Source organism: Schistocerca cancellata, chromosome 3 (assembly GCF_023864275.1).
Source record: "Schistocerca cancellata isolate TAMUIC-IGC-003103 chromosome 3, iqSchCanc2.1, whole genome shotgun sequence".
In the NCBI taxonomy this organism is placed as follows: Eukaryota; Metazoa; Arthropoda; class Insecta; order Orthoptera; family Acrididae; genus Schistocerca; species Schistocerca cancellata.
In genome coordinates, this window is record NC_064628.1 from 307,726,222 (window position 1) to 307,742,801 (window position 16,580).

The following is a 16,580-nucleotide window of genomic DNA, read 5'->3' on the forward strand; positions in this document are numbered from 1 at the left end:
CCGGGACTGGTATGACTGAACCATGTCCTTTGTCAGAACTTCGATTATTTATCATCGTGCCCTGAAATGAAAGACATCCTACCCAAGATACTGCCATCCCCTCCCAAAGTGGTGTTCTGCTGCCCACCCAACCTCCACAACATCCTAGTCCACCCCCAATCCCCTATCACAGGGATCATTCACTCGTGGGACACCCAGATGCAAGACCTGTCCTGTCCACCCACCCAGCACCTCCTATCCAGTCCCATCACAGGCTTATCCTACCTCATCAGAGGCCAGGCCACCTGTGAAAGCAGCCATGTTATATACCAACTCAGCTGCAACCACTGCACAGCAGTTTACATTGGTATCACAAACAGCCAGCTGTCAATCACAATGAATGGCCACCATCAAACTGTTCCCAAAAACTAGGTGGCCCACCCTGTGGCACAATATGCAGTGGAGCACAACATGCAAGATTTGAATGGCTGCTTCACAACCCATGCCATATGGATGCTCCTCACCACCCCAGCTTTTCTGAGCTGCACAGATGGGAGCTATCCTTACAGCACATCCTTTGTTCCCATAACCTCTCTGACCTAAACCTAAGGTAACTTACTGCCCCCCCCTCCCCAACTAATACTGTGTGTGTGTGTGTGTGTGTGTGTGTGTGTGTGTGTGTGTCCACCTGCACCCCTAGCTAACCCACAGACAGCACCCCACTCTTCCATGAGCTGCTAGGTGCTTTCCCCACAAACCCCTTCATGCCTCCCACCTCTCTCCATTCCTCATGCCACCCCACACTGCACCCCACCTCAACCCAGTACACTCACCATGTGCCAGGAAAGAGCTGGCAGTCAAATGAGCTTAATGTATGGAGACAGGCATGTGCTTATGAGTGTGTGTGTGTGTGTGTGTGTGTGTGTGTGTGTGTGTGTGTGTCACATGTTTCTCCTACAGATTCAGAAAGTAAGTCCTTTCTGAAAGCTAGCAGAGTAAATCTCTGTACCTTTTGTGTGTGTATGACAATGCAGCACTTCTGCCTTTAGGTGAGACATCTCCTTTATTCCTAAATAATTCATAAATATACTCCGTGCTGGTCATCTGTAAACTGTCAGTGCTAGAAGCTTGTGTGTTTACAATCCACTATCATGGCACAGTGTTCAAAAAGTAGTTCAGCATAATTTTTGGTGACCTGAAAGTCCTGGGACTTAACAGCATTTTTTGCATGTGTAGACATTCCTTCTTTACTCTTATTCATTCTACAGAAGTTTGGTATTAGCTTGTATACAGCAATGTGAATCTGTTCAATTTCAGTGATTTACATATGATATTGTGATATGCACAAATCTGCTGAAATTCCATCTGCTTTTTCATTTTCCTGAGTGGATATGAGAATTTCATTTGCAAGGATTCTTATATTTCAATGAAAGACACTAAATACCTTCAGCTTTATTCATCTTACAGTATTTTGTTGTACTAGTTCAACAACTGTAACTACATTTACTCTTCAGATCTGTATTTTAAATGAATTTATCCTATAAGAAAGCATACAGAGCACATTGGAAATTACTGGGATACAGTAAATACTGCTTTGATCAGACTGGATGTTGTGCAAGTACCCTCTTACCAGAAGCATTGAGATGTGAACAGTGCCATGTATGATGCACCTGAGTGAGAGGTGATGCATCACTTCAACCATGTGTGAATGTCCCTCTCACCTCAGCAATTTTCCATGCTCTGTATTAACACAGTCCACAGAGCACTTCATTCATGGCTTATCATCAGAGGGCGACATACTCTTCACTCTAGTGTGAGGAGCTTTTTCAGAAACACCACTGATGTCATCCCTAATAGGATATGGTGCAGAATCTCATCACCTAATATTATTACATAATCTTCTTTTCCAATATCCTTCCTAAAAGAAATGCATTATGCTTACAAAACATGAGTAGCCTGATATTCACTACCCAGAGAGTTCTGAATTCATTTTGATGTTCTCCTCTCATGATTACTACCCAGCAATACTACCATTTTGGCCTTTTCTTCCTACACTGCTTTGGAACTTATTTGGATGTCTGAATGCTTTTGTCCTTAGTCTTCAAAGTATAGAAGCAGTTGAAGACAACTGGACTGAGACAATCAGACCTGCAATGTCTCCTGGACCTTTTCACTGATTTGGAAAGCTTGACTGTAATCTAATGTTCTGGTCTACCTTACCAACATAATTCAAGAAATCGCTGTAGTGAGTTGCCCTTCCGCCACCTCTGACTTGATCAGCATAGAGCTGAAACTTGCCCCAATTCAAAGATGCAGTTCAGGGTAGAATAATAACCTTGCACTAATATGCCACAATAAGGAGTTCACTGGTAACATGAGGAATTTTATTTGGATTTATTACCTTATGTGTGTCACAGTCCAATTTCAAAAAGATACATTATATTGAAAACGCAGTTTCTTTTAATACACTGTGAAGCAGCATATAAAAATTACACGCAGCTGAGCTGGTAATGTGTTATGAGATCTCTGACACCAAATCCAAAATAACATGTACAGATCTTTTAAAGATATTAAAGGTTGAAAGAAGTAACTCCTTGCCAAAAAGATGAATCACAGTAGCATAGTATCAAAATACATAATGAAATAAAATTAAAGAAATGCAGGGAGAACTCTACATTTGGAACAAACTACTTGTTTGACAATTCTAAAATTTTCTGCTATCCAGTTGAATGTGTTCTTTGAGAAGGAACAATATTTCAAAAAGATTCATTTTGTGATCTTGTGACATAGTATCAGAATGACATGTACATATGTCATCTTGACACTTTGTCAGAAAATGATGTGAGTCATTCTTATCAAAATAGTATGTCCTTTCTTCAGTAGCACTCCTGGAATCCAAAGAATGTCTACATATATACTCCACAAGCCACTTTAAGGTGTGCAGCAAAGGGTACTTTTTGTACCACTGTACTTCTCCCCTTTATATTCCAGCCTGAATGATTTTTGGGGTGAATAATTGTTTGGTAAGCCTCCTTGTTGAGCTCGAATGTTTCTAATTTTACATTGATTTGATGCTGATTCATCTCATCAGAAAACCAAGATGAATATGTTAAGAGCTTGTTTATCTTATATTAGAGAAACAAATCCAAAGAGAAAGCTTGAGGAAATTGGTAAAACTGAAATTTTAATGTCATCTGGAAACGTAGAAAGACACATGCTGTTACTTTTGAAATTAGCAGTAGGGTACAGTGCACAAATTTGTAGCTCTTTTTTTTTATATTCTGCGTACTCTTTTTTTTTATATTCTGCGTACCAGCTTCCTTATTTTTTCTTTAAAACTGAAATAATACTATGAAAAATTATCTCTGTTGCAGGGACTTCTGTGGGCTTTGACGTGTACTTATTGCATTTATGGCAAATCACCTGTACTGAAGAAACCACTTAAATACTCAGATGATGCTGTCACTGAGCTTGCAATTCTAGGATCAGTAAGCTTATGTCTGACACTGATTAACATTATTTTCATTTTCGTATTTGCAGCCATTGTACTCAAGGTAAGCATACTTTTGTAATAGCATTTAATTTGGCTATCAGAAATAAAGTTAAGCAACAATGGAAATTCATGGATGGAATAATACATAAAGTGATTAAAAGCCAAGCACTCACTTATAACTGACTGATGTGTGGTCCATAGAAACACGTTGACAGAAAACAGTATTTACACTAGCTTTTGAGTTCTTACACTTTCCCTAATAAAAGTGCACACAGTTACACACACACACATTGACACCAACACCAAAATGCACACACTGTGGTGAGACTGACTGTTGACTGAATAAATGCAGCACACAAAGCTAAAAGAAGATGTATGCCTGTTAATTGTTGATAGTAGTTGCCTGGGCAAATGGAAATGGGAATGGTGTAGGGAAGCAAGCAGGAGTAGTGGGATGCTGTGAGGGAGGTCAGTCAATGGATGACTCAGCTCCGTAGAGCATATAAGAGATAGAGCAAGAGAGAGGCAGATGAGGGGGAGGGAAGGGAGGAAATTAGGGGAAGGTGGAAGTACAGAGAGTAACACAGGGAGGGAAGAGGTAAAGGGAGAGTGGTGGAAAAGAGTGGGGAGGTGGCAAGAGAGAGAAAGAGAGACCACATGGGGCTGGAGGAAGAGTGGTGGGAGAAGGTAGAAAATGATTTGGACAGACACGGAAGGAGTGGTGTGGAGTGAAGAGATCAGCAAAAAGGTAATGTGAGTTAGTGGGAATCAACTTAGCACAGGTTTAGACCAAAGGGATCATGAGAACACAGGGTATGCTGTAGAGACAATTCCCATCTACGTAGTGTAAAGAAACTAGTGGTGGAAGGAAGTATCCAAATGGCTCATGTGGTGAAGCAACTGTTGAAGACTTCTTGTGGTGTGCAGAATGTTTGGTGATTTGATGGCCAAGTTGGCAGTTTCACATAGTTTGGTAGTGGACATTCTAGAGAGCAAACAGTAGGTTACTTGTCATGCCCACATAGAATACTGCAGCATAGCTGATGTAACATGGCTACTTTCACACGTGGCCCTGACTTTTATAGGGTACAAAAGGCCTTTGACAAGGCTGCAGTAGGAGGTGGTGGGTAAATTTATGTGACAGGTATTGCACATGGGTCGACCACAAGAGAATTACCCATAGCCTGCAGGATTGGGAGCAGGATTGGAAAGGGAATGGACAATTGGGAGCAGGATTGCAAAGGGAATGGACAAGAGTATTCTGTAGGTTGGGTGGGTGCTGCAACACAACTTTGGGTGATTAGAGTAGGGTATTCTTCATCCCAGGACATGGCAAGAGGTTGTCAAAGCTCTGGTAAAGGATGTGATTGAGCTATCCAAGGTTAAGGTGACATTAAATGTTCAGAGGAGTGCTGGTCAGTGGCTGGTTAAACAGTTTACTGGTGTCAGAGGAGAGACAGCATGGGACATTTATTTACGGATGAGCAGAAGAGGATACTGTCTTCTAATAAAGGCTCTGATAAGGTTATCAGTATGTTTCAACAATTCCTGCTTCCATCACAGATGTGGCATCCACAAATGGAGAGGTGACATGAAATGACTGACAGGTGTCCAAGTTGAGGTACTTTTGGTGTGCTTGTAAATGGACATAGTTATGGAGCCATCTAAGAGGTGGAGAGTATCATCTAGGAATATGACTTGTTGAGGTGAGAAGTACAAGGTGAGGTGGACTTGGAAGTAGGTATTGAGGTTATGGAGGAAAGGGTGAAGATTGTCCCTGCCATGGGTCTCCACAGCAGGTGCCTGGTTCATGCACCCACACTGACTGCTGTTTGTTGGCGATGAAGGCAGGAGTTTGCACAACAAATACTACTTTTGGACATAAACTGAATTGTCACGGATGACCTTTTCACACATGAAACATGTTTAATGCTCCATCTGACAGATGGCTGTTGGTGTGTACAGCCCTGCAACAACTGTCATAAGGATGCAGGCCACATGAGGGAGTGTTATTGTCTGGAGATTGTGTTTGTGGCTAGCCGTGGGTGATCCTATCATTCCGGGAGGCACAATGTGTCAACACAAGTATGCATCTATCCTTACAGACTGTGTCCACAAATACATGCAGTTTGTTTATTCTTGGCACAATGCAATGTGTCACACAGCTTATAGTGTACTTATGTGATTTGTAGATGAGTTTACTGTAGTCCCCTGGCCACCAAACTCCCAGGTTTATGCCCAATTGCAAATCTGTGTGACCACTGTGATTGAACTGTTCATCCTATGAGTCCTCAACCTAGATTTCTAGAACAGCTAATCATGGCACTGGAGTCAGCAGGTCCCCACATTGCTGTTGGTATCTTCCAGAAGCTCATTGACTCTCTTCCATCATATCCATGCTGCAAAAGATAGTTATTCAGGGTGGTTGCATTAATGTGACTGGGACATGCAGCATTCTGTGTGGGCATGACAAGTAACCTATTGTTTACGGAAGAATTCCACTAACAGCTGGTAAAAATCTTGTTTATTAAAACACAACCGGTTTTGCAATCTAAAGCTGCATCATTGGGTGCATCCTACATGGATATTAAAATTTATAAAGGAATGTCTAAAATATAGTCACAATGCTAAAAGATAATAGGCATTCCCATCTCTCCTAATCAAAATTTATGATTCAGTGAATATTGTCAGTAGTATGGTGAGTGAAAGGTAATGAGGGCATGCTCCATTCATTTAGGACAAACTGTTGGTTGGTTAAACTAGTGATCATAGAGCCATGTTTTTTTTTAATTTGGCTACATCTAAAAAGAGAAAAGAAAAATACTTTTTGGTGAGTGGATGCAAAAATGTTTTAAAGGGGCCAGTGTGGTGATAAAAAACATCACTGCTATCATGATCAGTCATGGCACTATGCAAAGTACTATGTGTAATGTATCAGGTGGCAATTTCTTAGTGGTGTGATGGCAGGGCAGTCTGGTGTCAGGCAAATTAAAAGTGACCTGGGTGAATGACAAAGAGAGACTAGCTGGCTGGTAGAACAGAAGCCATCCATGTAGCATTGTGACTTCATATACTCATGGCTAGGAATGCTGGGTCACTACCATTACAAGCAAGAATAATACAGAATTTTATTATGTATTAATACCTAATCATATAAACAATCAAAATTAGCTAGAATGCTACAGTACTTTAATTTTAATTAGTTATTCAACATGAATGGTGCATTTTCTTTTTGTATCTAAAAATTTCTGCTTCCTCTAATACATTCAAAATATGACTTTCTTCTTTTTTATGAAGTATTTTTAAATTTTCTGAAGGCACTGCATCACAAGCCCTTCAGAATAAATGTGTAAATGCATCTACACATGCAGATACACCGGTCACTCTCTTTTGAGTGTGGGAAAGACCCACTGTAGTCCACATATAATTTCTGCATAGGTTCCTTAACTGTATCGAAAAATAGAGTCCCTTGCCATGTATTTAATACAGGTCTGCTAATACCACAAATTTCATGCCCCAACACCAATGACTTAATCTGTTCATCCATTCCCTTCCAAATGAAATTTTCTCTAACCTTCATTCAGATTTTGAAACTACCCAAATGACGACCAACTGCGGTTTTGTGGTAATATCTGAAGGCTAAAGAAACTTGATCATTCAGTAGCATGACCTTATCACCTCAATTCCCATGGCCTAAATGATACAATACATTTCCCTTCAAACAATAGGTCTTAGCCACTTTGCCCTTCTTTATAATTTCCTTAAGAGATTTTAACTCAGGGTCTACATCTTGTTGTGCCACAACATCTTTGAAGAGCAATGGAAACCTATTAAGGATAGGACAGCTTTGATTATTGAATGGTTCTGGTGAGCACTCTCCTAGGAAGTCTTCATCAAGGTTTTCTTCCTGCTCCTTAAACACACAACTCAAACCATTGGCCATGATGTTATCACTTTCACAAACATGCCTAATCCTAAACTGGAAGTCTGAGATACCTATTGATGACCTAACAATTTGCCCATTTGCCTTGGCCTGGCCAATACCCAACTGAGCACACGATTGACAGTTTCTAAGAGAAATAGTTGATATTCTAACTTTTGTTTAAACTTCTTGAGACCAAACAAAACCTTCAGTACCTCCAGCTCATATACAGAATATTTATCTTCTGCTGGAGACAGCTTATGTGTGGCATAAGCAGCAGGCTGTCTTCTGACCACCCCTTCCTGCAAAAGGATCGCCTTGATTGCTGACATGGAGGCATCAGTTTGAATGACAAATTCCTTGCTAAAGGCAACCATGGATAATAAAGGTGAGCTCACCAGGGTTTTCTTTAAAGATCACTTGTCCGGACAGACTTAAATTCCCTTCCTTTCTTCTGAAGATCATTTAAAGATCCTGCTAGTTGCAAGAAATCAGAAATAAATTTAGAGAAGTAATTTGCCATGCCATTGTAACAAGCCAGGCTTTTATATTTTTGGGTAGGGGCAAGAATAAATAGCCTTTGTCCAGATCTGATCAATTTTAATACCTTGGTTAGAAATAATATAACCTAAATATGAAATTTCAGGCTGAGTAAATCTAGCCTTTGAAGGTTTATCCATGAATCCAGCCCCACACAACTGTTGAGGCTCCTCCATCATGTGGGCTACATGTTTCTGAAAGTTCTCACTGAAGATCACCAAGATAATGATAGACACTCTCAAATCTGAGGTCAGAAAAAACTTTAATCCAGTATATTCGACAGCACGACTGCCCCTGTAGACAAGACTTAGACTTCTCAGTTAGCAGAATTTGATAGCAGGCTTGATTTAAGTCAAAGGTGGTCAAGTCATTTGTCCTTTGGAACTATGGTAGGCACAGATGCGAATCAGGAAAGGGTATAAACTGAAAAACTACTTTCTTATTGAGAGCCCGATAATCAAGAAGCAAGTGATCTCACACTGCACAGGGGCCTACTCACCACATATATAGGAGAGGAGTATGGGGATTTGTGTGGCCTAATAACTGCCATATTTAACATCTCATCAATAGCACCTTTAACTGTCTCATCCTCGGTGGGTACAATTTGAATGGAGAGGCCACACAAGTATGTTGTCCATTCATTTAGTTTTTTACTCTGCTTCTTTAATATCACCTAATCTGTCAGTAAGTGCATCAATAATCTGTTTCCACTGTTTGGCTGGTAAGCATTCAAGATAATTAGCTGGAACATCGGTATCAACTGAGTTAGTAACTTATTTTGATGCCCTGACCTTCCATTCACCTAATGCTTGCAAAACGTACAGGCTTTCTTGCATGAAAATTTGAAATAAAACTTCCTCTGATGTCACTGAGAAATTTAACCAACCTTATGGATGAACTCTGCAGTTTCTCAGCAAAATCTACTGACAAAAGCCAACCTCACACAATACTGGTAGAAAAGAGCTCATGTTGTCACTCCACAGCAAATGGCAGGCAGCTACATTTAAGAAGCACCACAGTCATGCTGCCCGCAGCACCAGCAGCAGAGGTGCACATGGGAGTTCAAATGCATCAGAACAGAGGCGAATGTTATGTCAGCACATGATTCTTCTTATGAATGTCTCAGTCTTGCTACTGCTTTTCCTATTACTTATTTTACTACGTCAATCCATATAAGGTTGCCCTGGAAATATTCAAAATTAAAATGAAAGCTCTAATGGTTGTGAAAAATATAAAGATAAGTAATTAATATACTTTTATATAGGTTTAATTATATTTGATTTTATGTTCATTTGCAGTCATTCATCACTGGAACTTCATCCAATTGGTTAAAAAATGTTATAGTAAAGTCCCTGTGCAAGAAAGGAGATAACAAAATACAGTCAAATGTATATTAAATTTCACTTTCGTCAGCATTGTCCAAAAATTTGGGGAAGGCACTACATGAGTGGCAGCTTAAAAATTTGAGTCCAAATAACAATTTTTGAAGTCACAGTTGCATTTCTAAAGGGATCTGATATTGTTAAAATTATTGACACATAGACTGAAAAATTTACTTCATTCATTGTACAACAAACTGCATGCCCCCCATTATTTTCTGCCATCTGACAAAGGCATTTGAGTGCATAAATCATGACATCCACTTAAATAAATTAAAATTTTATTATGCAGAATGACTCAAGTTATATTTCTCTGCTAATAAACAATGGGCGTCTGTTTAGAAAACTTTTGTATCATGCTATCAGCCTATCAGACTGGATAACAGTTGTGTGGGGTGTTTCACAAAGTACCATCTATGGCCCTTACTTTTTCATCAATATATTAATGATCTTTGTATCAAAATCACACAAAAAAATGATAAAATTGTAAGTCAACAGAATGGTCATCAGTACTTATCTTTTGGAGGTATAATTCTAAGTCCTGCCTTTAGACACATACCAATAAAAAAACTGCCCTACTTTCAGAACTGTTAGTTCCTTCCTCAGGGAGGGAAGAGCAATAGTTTGAAGGCAGTCAAAAAGGAGAAATAAGTCATTCAGTTACCAATATGATAGTGACTCACCAGCTGAGAGAACAAGAGAAATAATAATAATGATTTTTCATTAATAACACTAACAGATGCCAAGTTTGTTTTGTTTTCAGACAGTATGAACATTATCATAAGTAAGAAATCAAGTATATAATGAGGTGTTCATGAAATTTTCACAAAGATTAATACATGGCTTCTAGCTGTTTCAATATCATTAAACTTTAGATAAGTTATTGTTTGTAGTCCATAACCTGCAAGTACAGTTTATTTATGTGCACTGGATTAGAGTGATTGGAACTTATGGAATAGTGCAATAGTTAAGATTCATTCATCATGTTAAGATTCAATACACTATGATAAGAAATGTTAGTTAAAAGAATTCATATGAAGATCTGATGTAGTGAAGTAGAAGGGACTTCCAACAGAACATTTAATGGGCTCAAGCAGTTAGATGGATACATGTATTTTGTGTGCTTTGTGATATTTTTGAAGAAGAAGATGATGGTAATGACAAAGGACATCAGTTTGTTGGAGCAATGAAAAACCTTAAGAAATCATCATCATTCTGCTGAAGAATTTCGTTTGCTGGAGTGACAAGGATGCTAATCTCCAACATAATAGCTGTTTCTGACACATGTGCTTATTAATGCAGTATGTAGCTAAGATTTTGAGGTTCAGCCTCTTAAAAAAGTTTGGGCCCAGAAAGAACCATTTATGCCTTTACTCAAACTGTCAGCAACTCATCTCTGGTTGATGTATTGTGAAGGGTAATATACATAAAAAAAGACTTCCATCAAACTTTTTTTATGACAGCTTTATTTTAGTTCTGTGATAGATTAAAAGTTTTACACTAATGATGACAGAAGTTTTAGCTATCCTCCAAAAAAAGAGAAATGCAAAGTAATTTCTTGAAAAATTACACATACATTTGGCTATTATATAATGAAAAGGTCTGAAATATTCTTGCATGCAAAAAAGTATGTTGCACATTTTCTGCTTATTTTGCCAGTAGATTGTTCATCTTTTCCAAACAATTCTTGCAATCCCATTTTGGATACTGCTATATCTCAGTTGCAGAAATTTTATCAGAAAAGTGTACTCCTACGAGCATATTTCTGATATTTGATCTAGAAACAATTTCTTGATCCATTGTTGCGCTTTTCTGGAAGAGTCCTTCACCAATTTCTTCACACTGTTCCCACTCAGATATTTCTCCCTCAAAACCAGAATCATTTAATTCTTCCTCTAGAGTTTTTGAAATTTCTTACCCACTTAACATATATGACGTATTTGTAGCAGAATTATAGAAAACATCAAATCCTAGTGAGTGCATGCTTGAATCTCATGTCAATGCAAGCACACAATAGGTCGGTCAGTTGTGACAGTAGCTCTTATGTTCTCTACTGCTTCTATCAAAGTAATTTTATAATAGAGGATAGCAACTGCCAATAGACAGATAGCAAGACATCCATAGATAGTTCTCACACAAAACCAGTCTACTGTTGAGTGATAGTTGACTCATGTGTCATGAAACATTGTGGGCCAAGATATACTCAGGTGCATTTCTTTAAATGTAGTTTTGTGGTCTGAGTTGCAGTCATGTTCGGTTGCCAAATATTAATATTCTTATAAATAATATGGCTAAAGTTCACACTCAAAGGAAAGGGACTTTGAATGTTAACCTTCCTTTTTTACAGTTATGATTCTACATGTAGCACTAAATGAGATGGCAGCACAACGCAGAATAATTGAGTGAATAATAAATATAGCAAATCAGTTAGAGTGGCACTTACACACATTATCCACCAGAATCTGTCACATGAATATGCAGATTAAGAGCTCATATTTGACATTAATAAACACTAGATAGCAAGTGATACAGTTATAATTACTTAAAATAATCCTGTTTAACTATCAAGCCTTCCAAAACTCATGTGTTCCAAACAAACAGCACAAAGTACAGTTTTCTGTCACTAATGTTTCTTATATGTAAGTCCTTGGTGTCAAACAATTGAAAATCAGGGTTGAATGACAACTATGAACAGGCTAGCCTACTACTCACCACACAGAGGAGGCACTGAATGATAGACAGGCACTCTGAAAAAGACTGCTAGATATAATGAGCTTCAATTGAGAGCTTCATCCAAAATAGGCAGCACGCTGGAGGCGCGAGCTGCGGAAGCACCAGCGGTGGAGTCATGGCAGTGGTGACGGAAGCTGCGAAGCCTCCAATTCTGCCGGCAAGAACCAGCGGCAGAAAACCGAGGACAACACAAATGGATCTGGTTCTGGTGGCAATTGACAGTGCCGGAAGGACCAGAAATGACAAATAAGGTGCAGCCGAGCTGACGAACAATGCACCCCTGCGCTGCCTGCCAGACAAAACGCAATAGAACACCAGAGTATGTGGCGCCAAGCCAGAACAAGGTGAAGCTGTGGGAGTGTGCAGCGGCAGGTGCAATAGCTGCAAGAGCGACTGATGGGCGTGGCCATGTAGCAGTTCTGCTGGGGAATGGGTGTCACGCAGCTGGGTGCTATAGGAAGCAAGGAAAGTCCATAGCACACGCTCGTGAGAGTGCATGGCACGCAACCTACTCATCTGCGGCTTAAACGTATGCACAAACCGTTCAGCCTTGTCGTTCGACTGGGGGTGGAATGGGGCTGAGGTCAGATGGCAAATGCCATTAGCAGCACAGAAAGCTTCAAACTCTGAGGACATGAATTGGGGGCCATTGTTGAAGACAATAACTTCAAGAAGGCCCTCAATGGTAAAAATAGATGTCAAACTCCGAATAGTACTGGCAGATGTAGTAGAAGACATAGGCACAACCAAAGGAAAGTTGCTGTACACATAAATAACTATCAACCAGTGGGTGTCCTAGGAAGGACCCACAAAATTGATATGCACACACTGCCAAGGCACAGTAGGAGTCAGACACGCAAAGAAGCACTGGTGGGGAGCAGACTGATGCTCCGCACAAGAGCGACAATTGGCAAGCAAATTCTCAATTTGTTTATCAATGCCATCTTGAGTGCAGTGACAACACACTAATTGCTTCATCTGCACTATACCCCAATAACCAGCTTGCACTAATTGGAGGATTTACGACTGCAACAAATGAGGTACAACCACACGAGATGGATCATTGTCAGTTCATAACAAAATAACACCGTAGAGTACAGACAAGTTGTGACATTGAGCAAAGTAATGTCAAACAAGTGGGTCACTAATCTGTGTAGCAGATGGAGGCCATTGAGTATGAATATACTGCAAAACAATTTGCCAAAAAGCATTGGCAGCTGTTTTCCAAAGCTGTTTCACAGAGGAAGACTGCACTGTAGTTCCTTCTCTAGATTGTCACACAGATGACAAAATGGTAGATATCAAAATAGACGACAGAGGGATAGTGAAACAATTAAAATCGATCAAACGAGGAAAGGCCGCTGGACCTGATGGGATACCAGTTCAATTTTTCGCAGAGTACGTGAAGGAACTTGCCCCCATTCTTGCAGCGGTGTACCTTAGGTCTCTAGAAGAGCGTAGCGTTCCAAAGGATTGGAAAAGGGCACAGGTCATCCCCATTTTCAAGAAGGGACGTCGAACAGATGTGCAGAACTATAGACCTATATCTCTAACGTCGATCAATTGTAGAATTTTGGAACACGTATTATGTTCGAGTATAATGACTTTTCTGGAGACTAGAAATCTACTCTGCAGGAATCAGCATGAGTTTCAAAAAAGATGGTCATGTGAAACGCAGCTCACGCTATTCGTCCACGAGACTCAGAGGGCCATAAACACGGGTTCACAGGTAGATTCCATGTTTCTTGACTTCCGCAAGGCATTCGATACAGTTCCCCACAGTCGTTTAATGAACAAAGTAAGAGCATATGGACTATCAGACCAATTGTGTGATTGTATTGAATAGTTCCTAGATAACAGAACGCAGCATGTCATTCTCAGTAGAGAGAAGTCTTCCGAAGTAAGAGTGATTTCAGGTGTGCCGCATGGGAGTATTGTAGGACCATTGCTATTCACAATATACATAAATGACCTTGTGGATGACATCAGAAGTTCATTGAGGCTTTTTGCGGATGATGCTGTGGTATATCGAGAGGTTGTAACAATGGAAAATTGTACTGAAATGCAGGAGGATGTGCAGCGAATTGACGCATGGTGCAGGGAATGGCAAATGAATCTTTAATGTAGACAAGTGTAATGTGCTGCGAATGCATAGAAAGATATATCCCTTATCATTTAGCTACAAAATAGCAGATCAGCAACTGGAAGCTGTTAATTCCATAAATTATCTGGGAGTACGCATTAGGAGTGATTTAAAATGGAATGATCATATAAAGTTGATTGTTGGTAAAGCAGATTCATTGGAAGAATCCTAAGGAAAAGCAATCCGAAAACAAAGGAAGTAGGTTACAGTACGCTTGTTCATCCACTGCTTGAATACTGCTCAGCAGTGTGGAATCCATACCAGATAGGGCTGATAGAAGAGATAGAGAAGATCCAATGGAGAGCAGCGCGCTTCGTTACAGGATCATTTAGTAATCGCGAAAGCATTATGGAGATTATAGATAAACTCCAGTAGAAGACTCTGCAGGAGAGACGCTCAGTAGCTTGGTATGGGCTTTTGTTGAAGTTTCGAGAACATACTTTCACCAAAGAGTCAAGCAGTATATTGCTCCCTCCTACGTATATCTTGCAAAGAGACCATGAGGATAAAATCAGAGAGATTAGAGCCCACACAGACGCATACTGACAATCCTTCTTTCCATGAACAATACGAGACTGGAATAGAAGGGAGAACCCATAGAGGTACTCAATGTACCCTCTGCCACACACCGTCAGGTGGCTTGCGGTGTATGGATGTAGATGTAGATGTAGATGTAGATACGGAAGCAATGCACCGAAAATCCACTAGAAACCCTTCAGCTAATTCCTTATCTCACGAATCAATACACATGCATGACAATTCGGAAGAATGAGACCTGACATCAGGACCTATAGGTAGACAAGACAAAGCATCAGCATTGCCATGCTGTGCCGTAGGCTGAAACAAAATTTCATAATTTTAGTTAGACAAAAACACAACATGAAGGCTTATGTTCAGTGACCAAATAGAACTTGTGAGAGTACAAAAAAATCATGAAACTTTGGCACTCCATATACAATAGCTAAAGCTGCTTTCTCAATTTGAGAATAGTTTTGCTGGGCAGAATTGAGCAACTTAGACGCAAAAGCGATCAGGCGATTGACAGAATTAATGCAGTGTGAGAAAACCGCTCTGATTCTGTGAGAAGATGCATCGACAGCCAAGACAACTGGTTTGGAGGGATCTAACAGAATCAAACAGCAATCGCTCAACAAAGCAGATTTTAGCTTGTGGAAAGCAGCGTCACATTCCGAAGACCAAACAAAAGGAACGTTCTTATGCCGAAGGTGATGCAGAGGCATTGCAATCTGTGCTGCATTTGGTATAAACCGAACATAATATGTAATTTTGCCCAACACAAGCTGAAGTAGTTTTTTCAAGTTCCTGGGTGCTGGCAAGCCTCTAATCACATGGAGATGTCCAGTGAGGGGTGGATACCATGTGCGTTAATCATACGTCGTAAATACTGAATCTCCATTTGGAAAAATTTGCATTTGTCTCTGTTACACTTGAGTCCTGCCTGCAAAAGTACTGTAAATAAGGCATGCAAATTCTGCAAATGTTCATCAGGGGTGCGACCTGATATGACAATATCATCCAGATAATTGGAAAAACCAGGGACAGTGGCACACAACTGCTGCAAGTAAGACTGAAAAATTGCAGGAGCTGAAGCACAACCGAACAGAAGGCAGCGAAACTTGAACACTCCAAGGTTGGTGTTGACCACAAAATAGCACTGGGACTGTTCATCGAGCAGAATTTGAAAGTATGCATCCCGCAAGTCAATCGTGGGAAAGAATTTTCTGGCACCAAGCTTATCAAAAATGTCTTCAGGACACGGTGAGGGAAATGTAGCGACCACTGTGTGGGAATTTACTGTAGACTTAAAGTCAGCACAAATAGGGAGACAACCATTTGGTTTCTTCACACATACTATAGGCGAAGCCCATTGTGAAGCAGAAACAGGTTCAATGACACCACTGACTTGCAAATGCTTAAGTTCAGCAGCTATGGTGTCATGCAGTGCATGCGGTACTGGGCGTGCGCACTGAAAAATAGGCATGGCATTGTCTTTAACTACATGTGCTGCAAATTCTGTGGCAAAGGCCATCAGAAAAGAGTTCAGCAAAACCATCGCATAGTGCGGCAACACTGTGTGCATGGTCACTAGTGTTGATGCAAAGTACATTGTCCTGAATTGCGAGGCCAAAAAGTTCAAATGCGTCCATGCCAAAAATGTTCGTAGCATCATTAGAGCGGAGCACATGGAAAGACACTGTATGTGTCATTGCACCATACATGACTTGCAAACTACACATGCCAAGCACTGAGATTTCCTGTCCAGTAAATGCAGTCAGCATGGAATGTGAACAACAAAGGAGGGATGAACCAACCAAATCATACGTTGATCTGTTCAGTAAAGAAACTGACGCACCAGTGTCCATCTGCATG

At 40.2% G+C, this 16,580-nt stretch overlaps 1 protein-coding gene across 1 annotated transcript in view; it reads left to right on the top strand.

Annotated features, from left to right (window-relative positions):
- Positions 1–16,580, top strand: part of LOC126176703 (uncharacterized) — a 244,902-nt gene that overhangs the window by 197,588 nt on the left and 30,734 nt on the right. Inside the window, exon 9 of the mRNA XM_049923870.1 lies at positions 3,354–3,533. Within this exon, the coding sequence (XP_049779827.1) occupies positions 3,354–3,533 (180 nt within the window). The remainder of the gene's footprint in view (positions 1–3,353; positions 3,534–16,580) is intronic.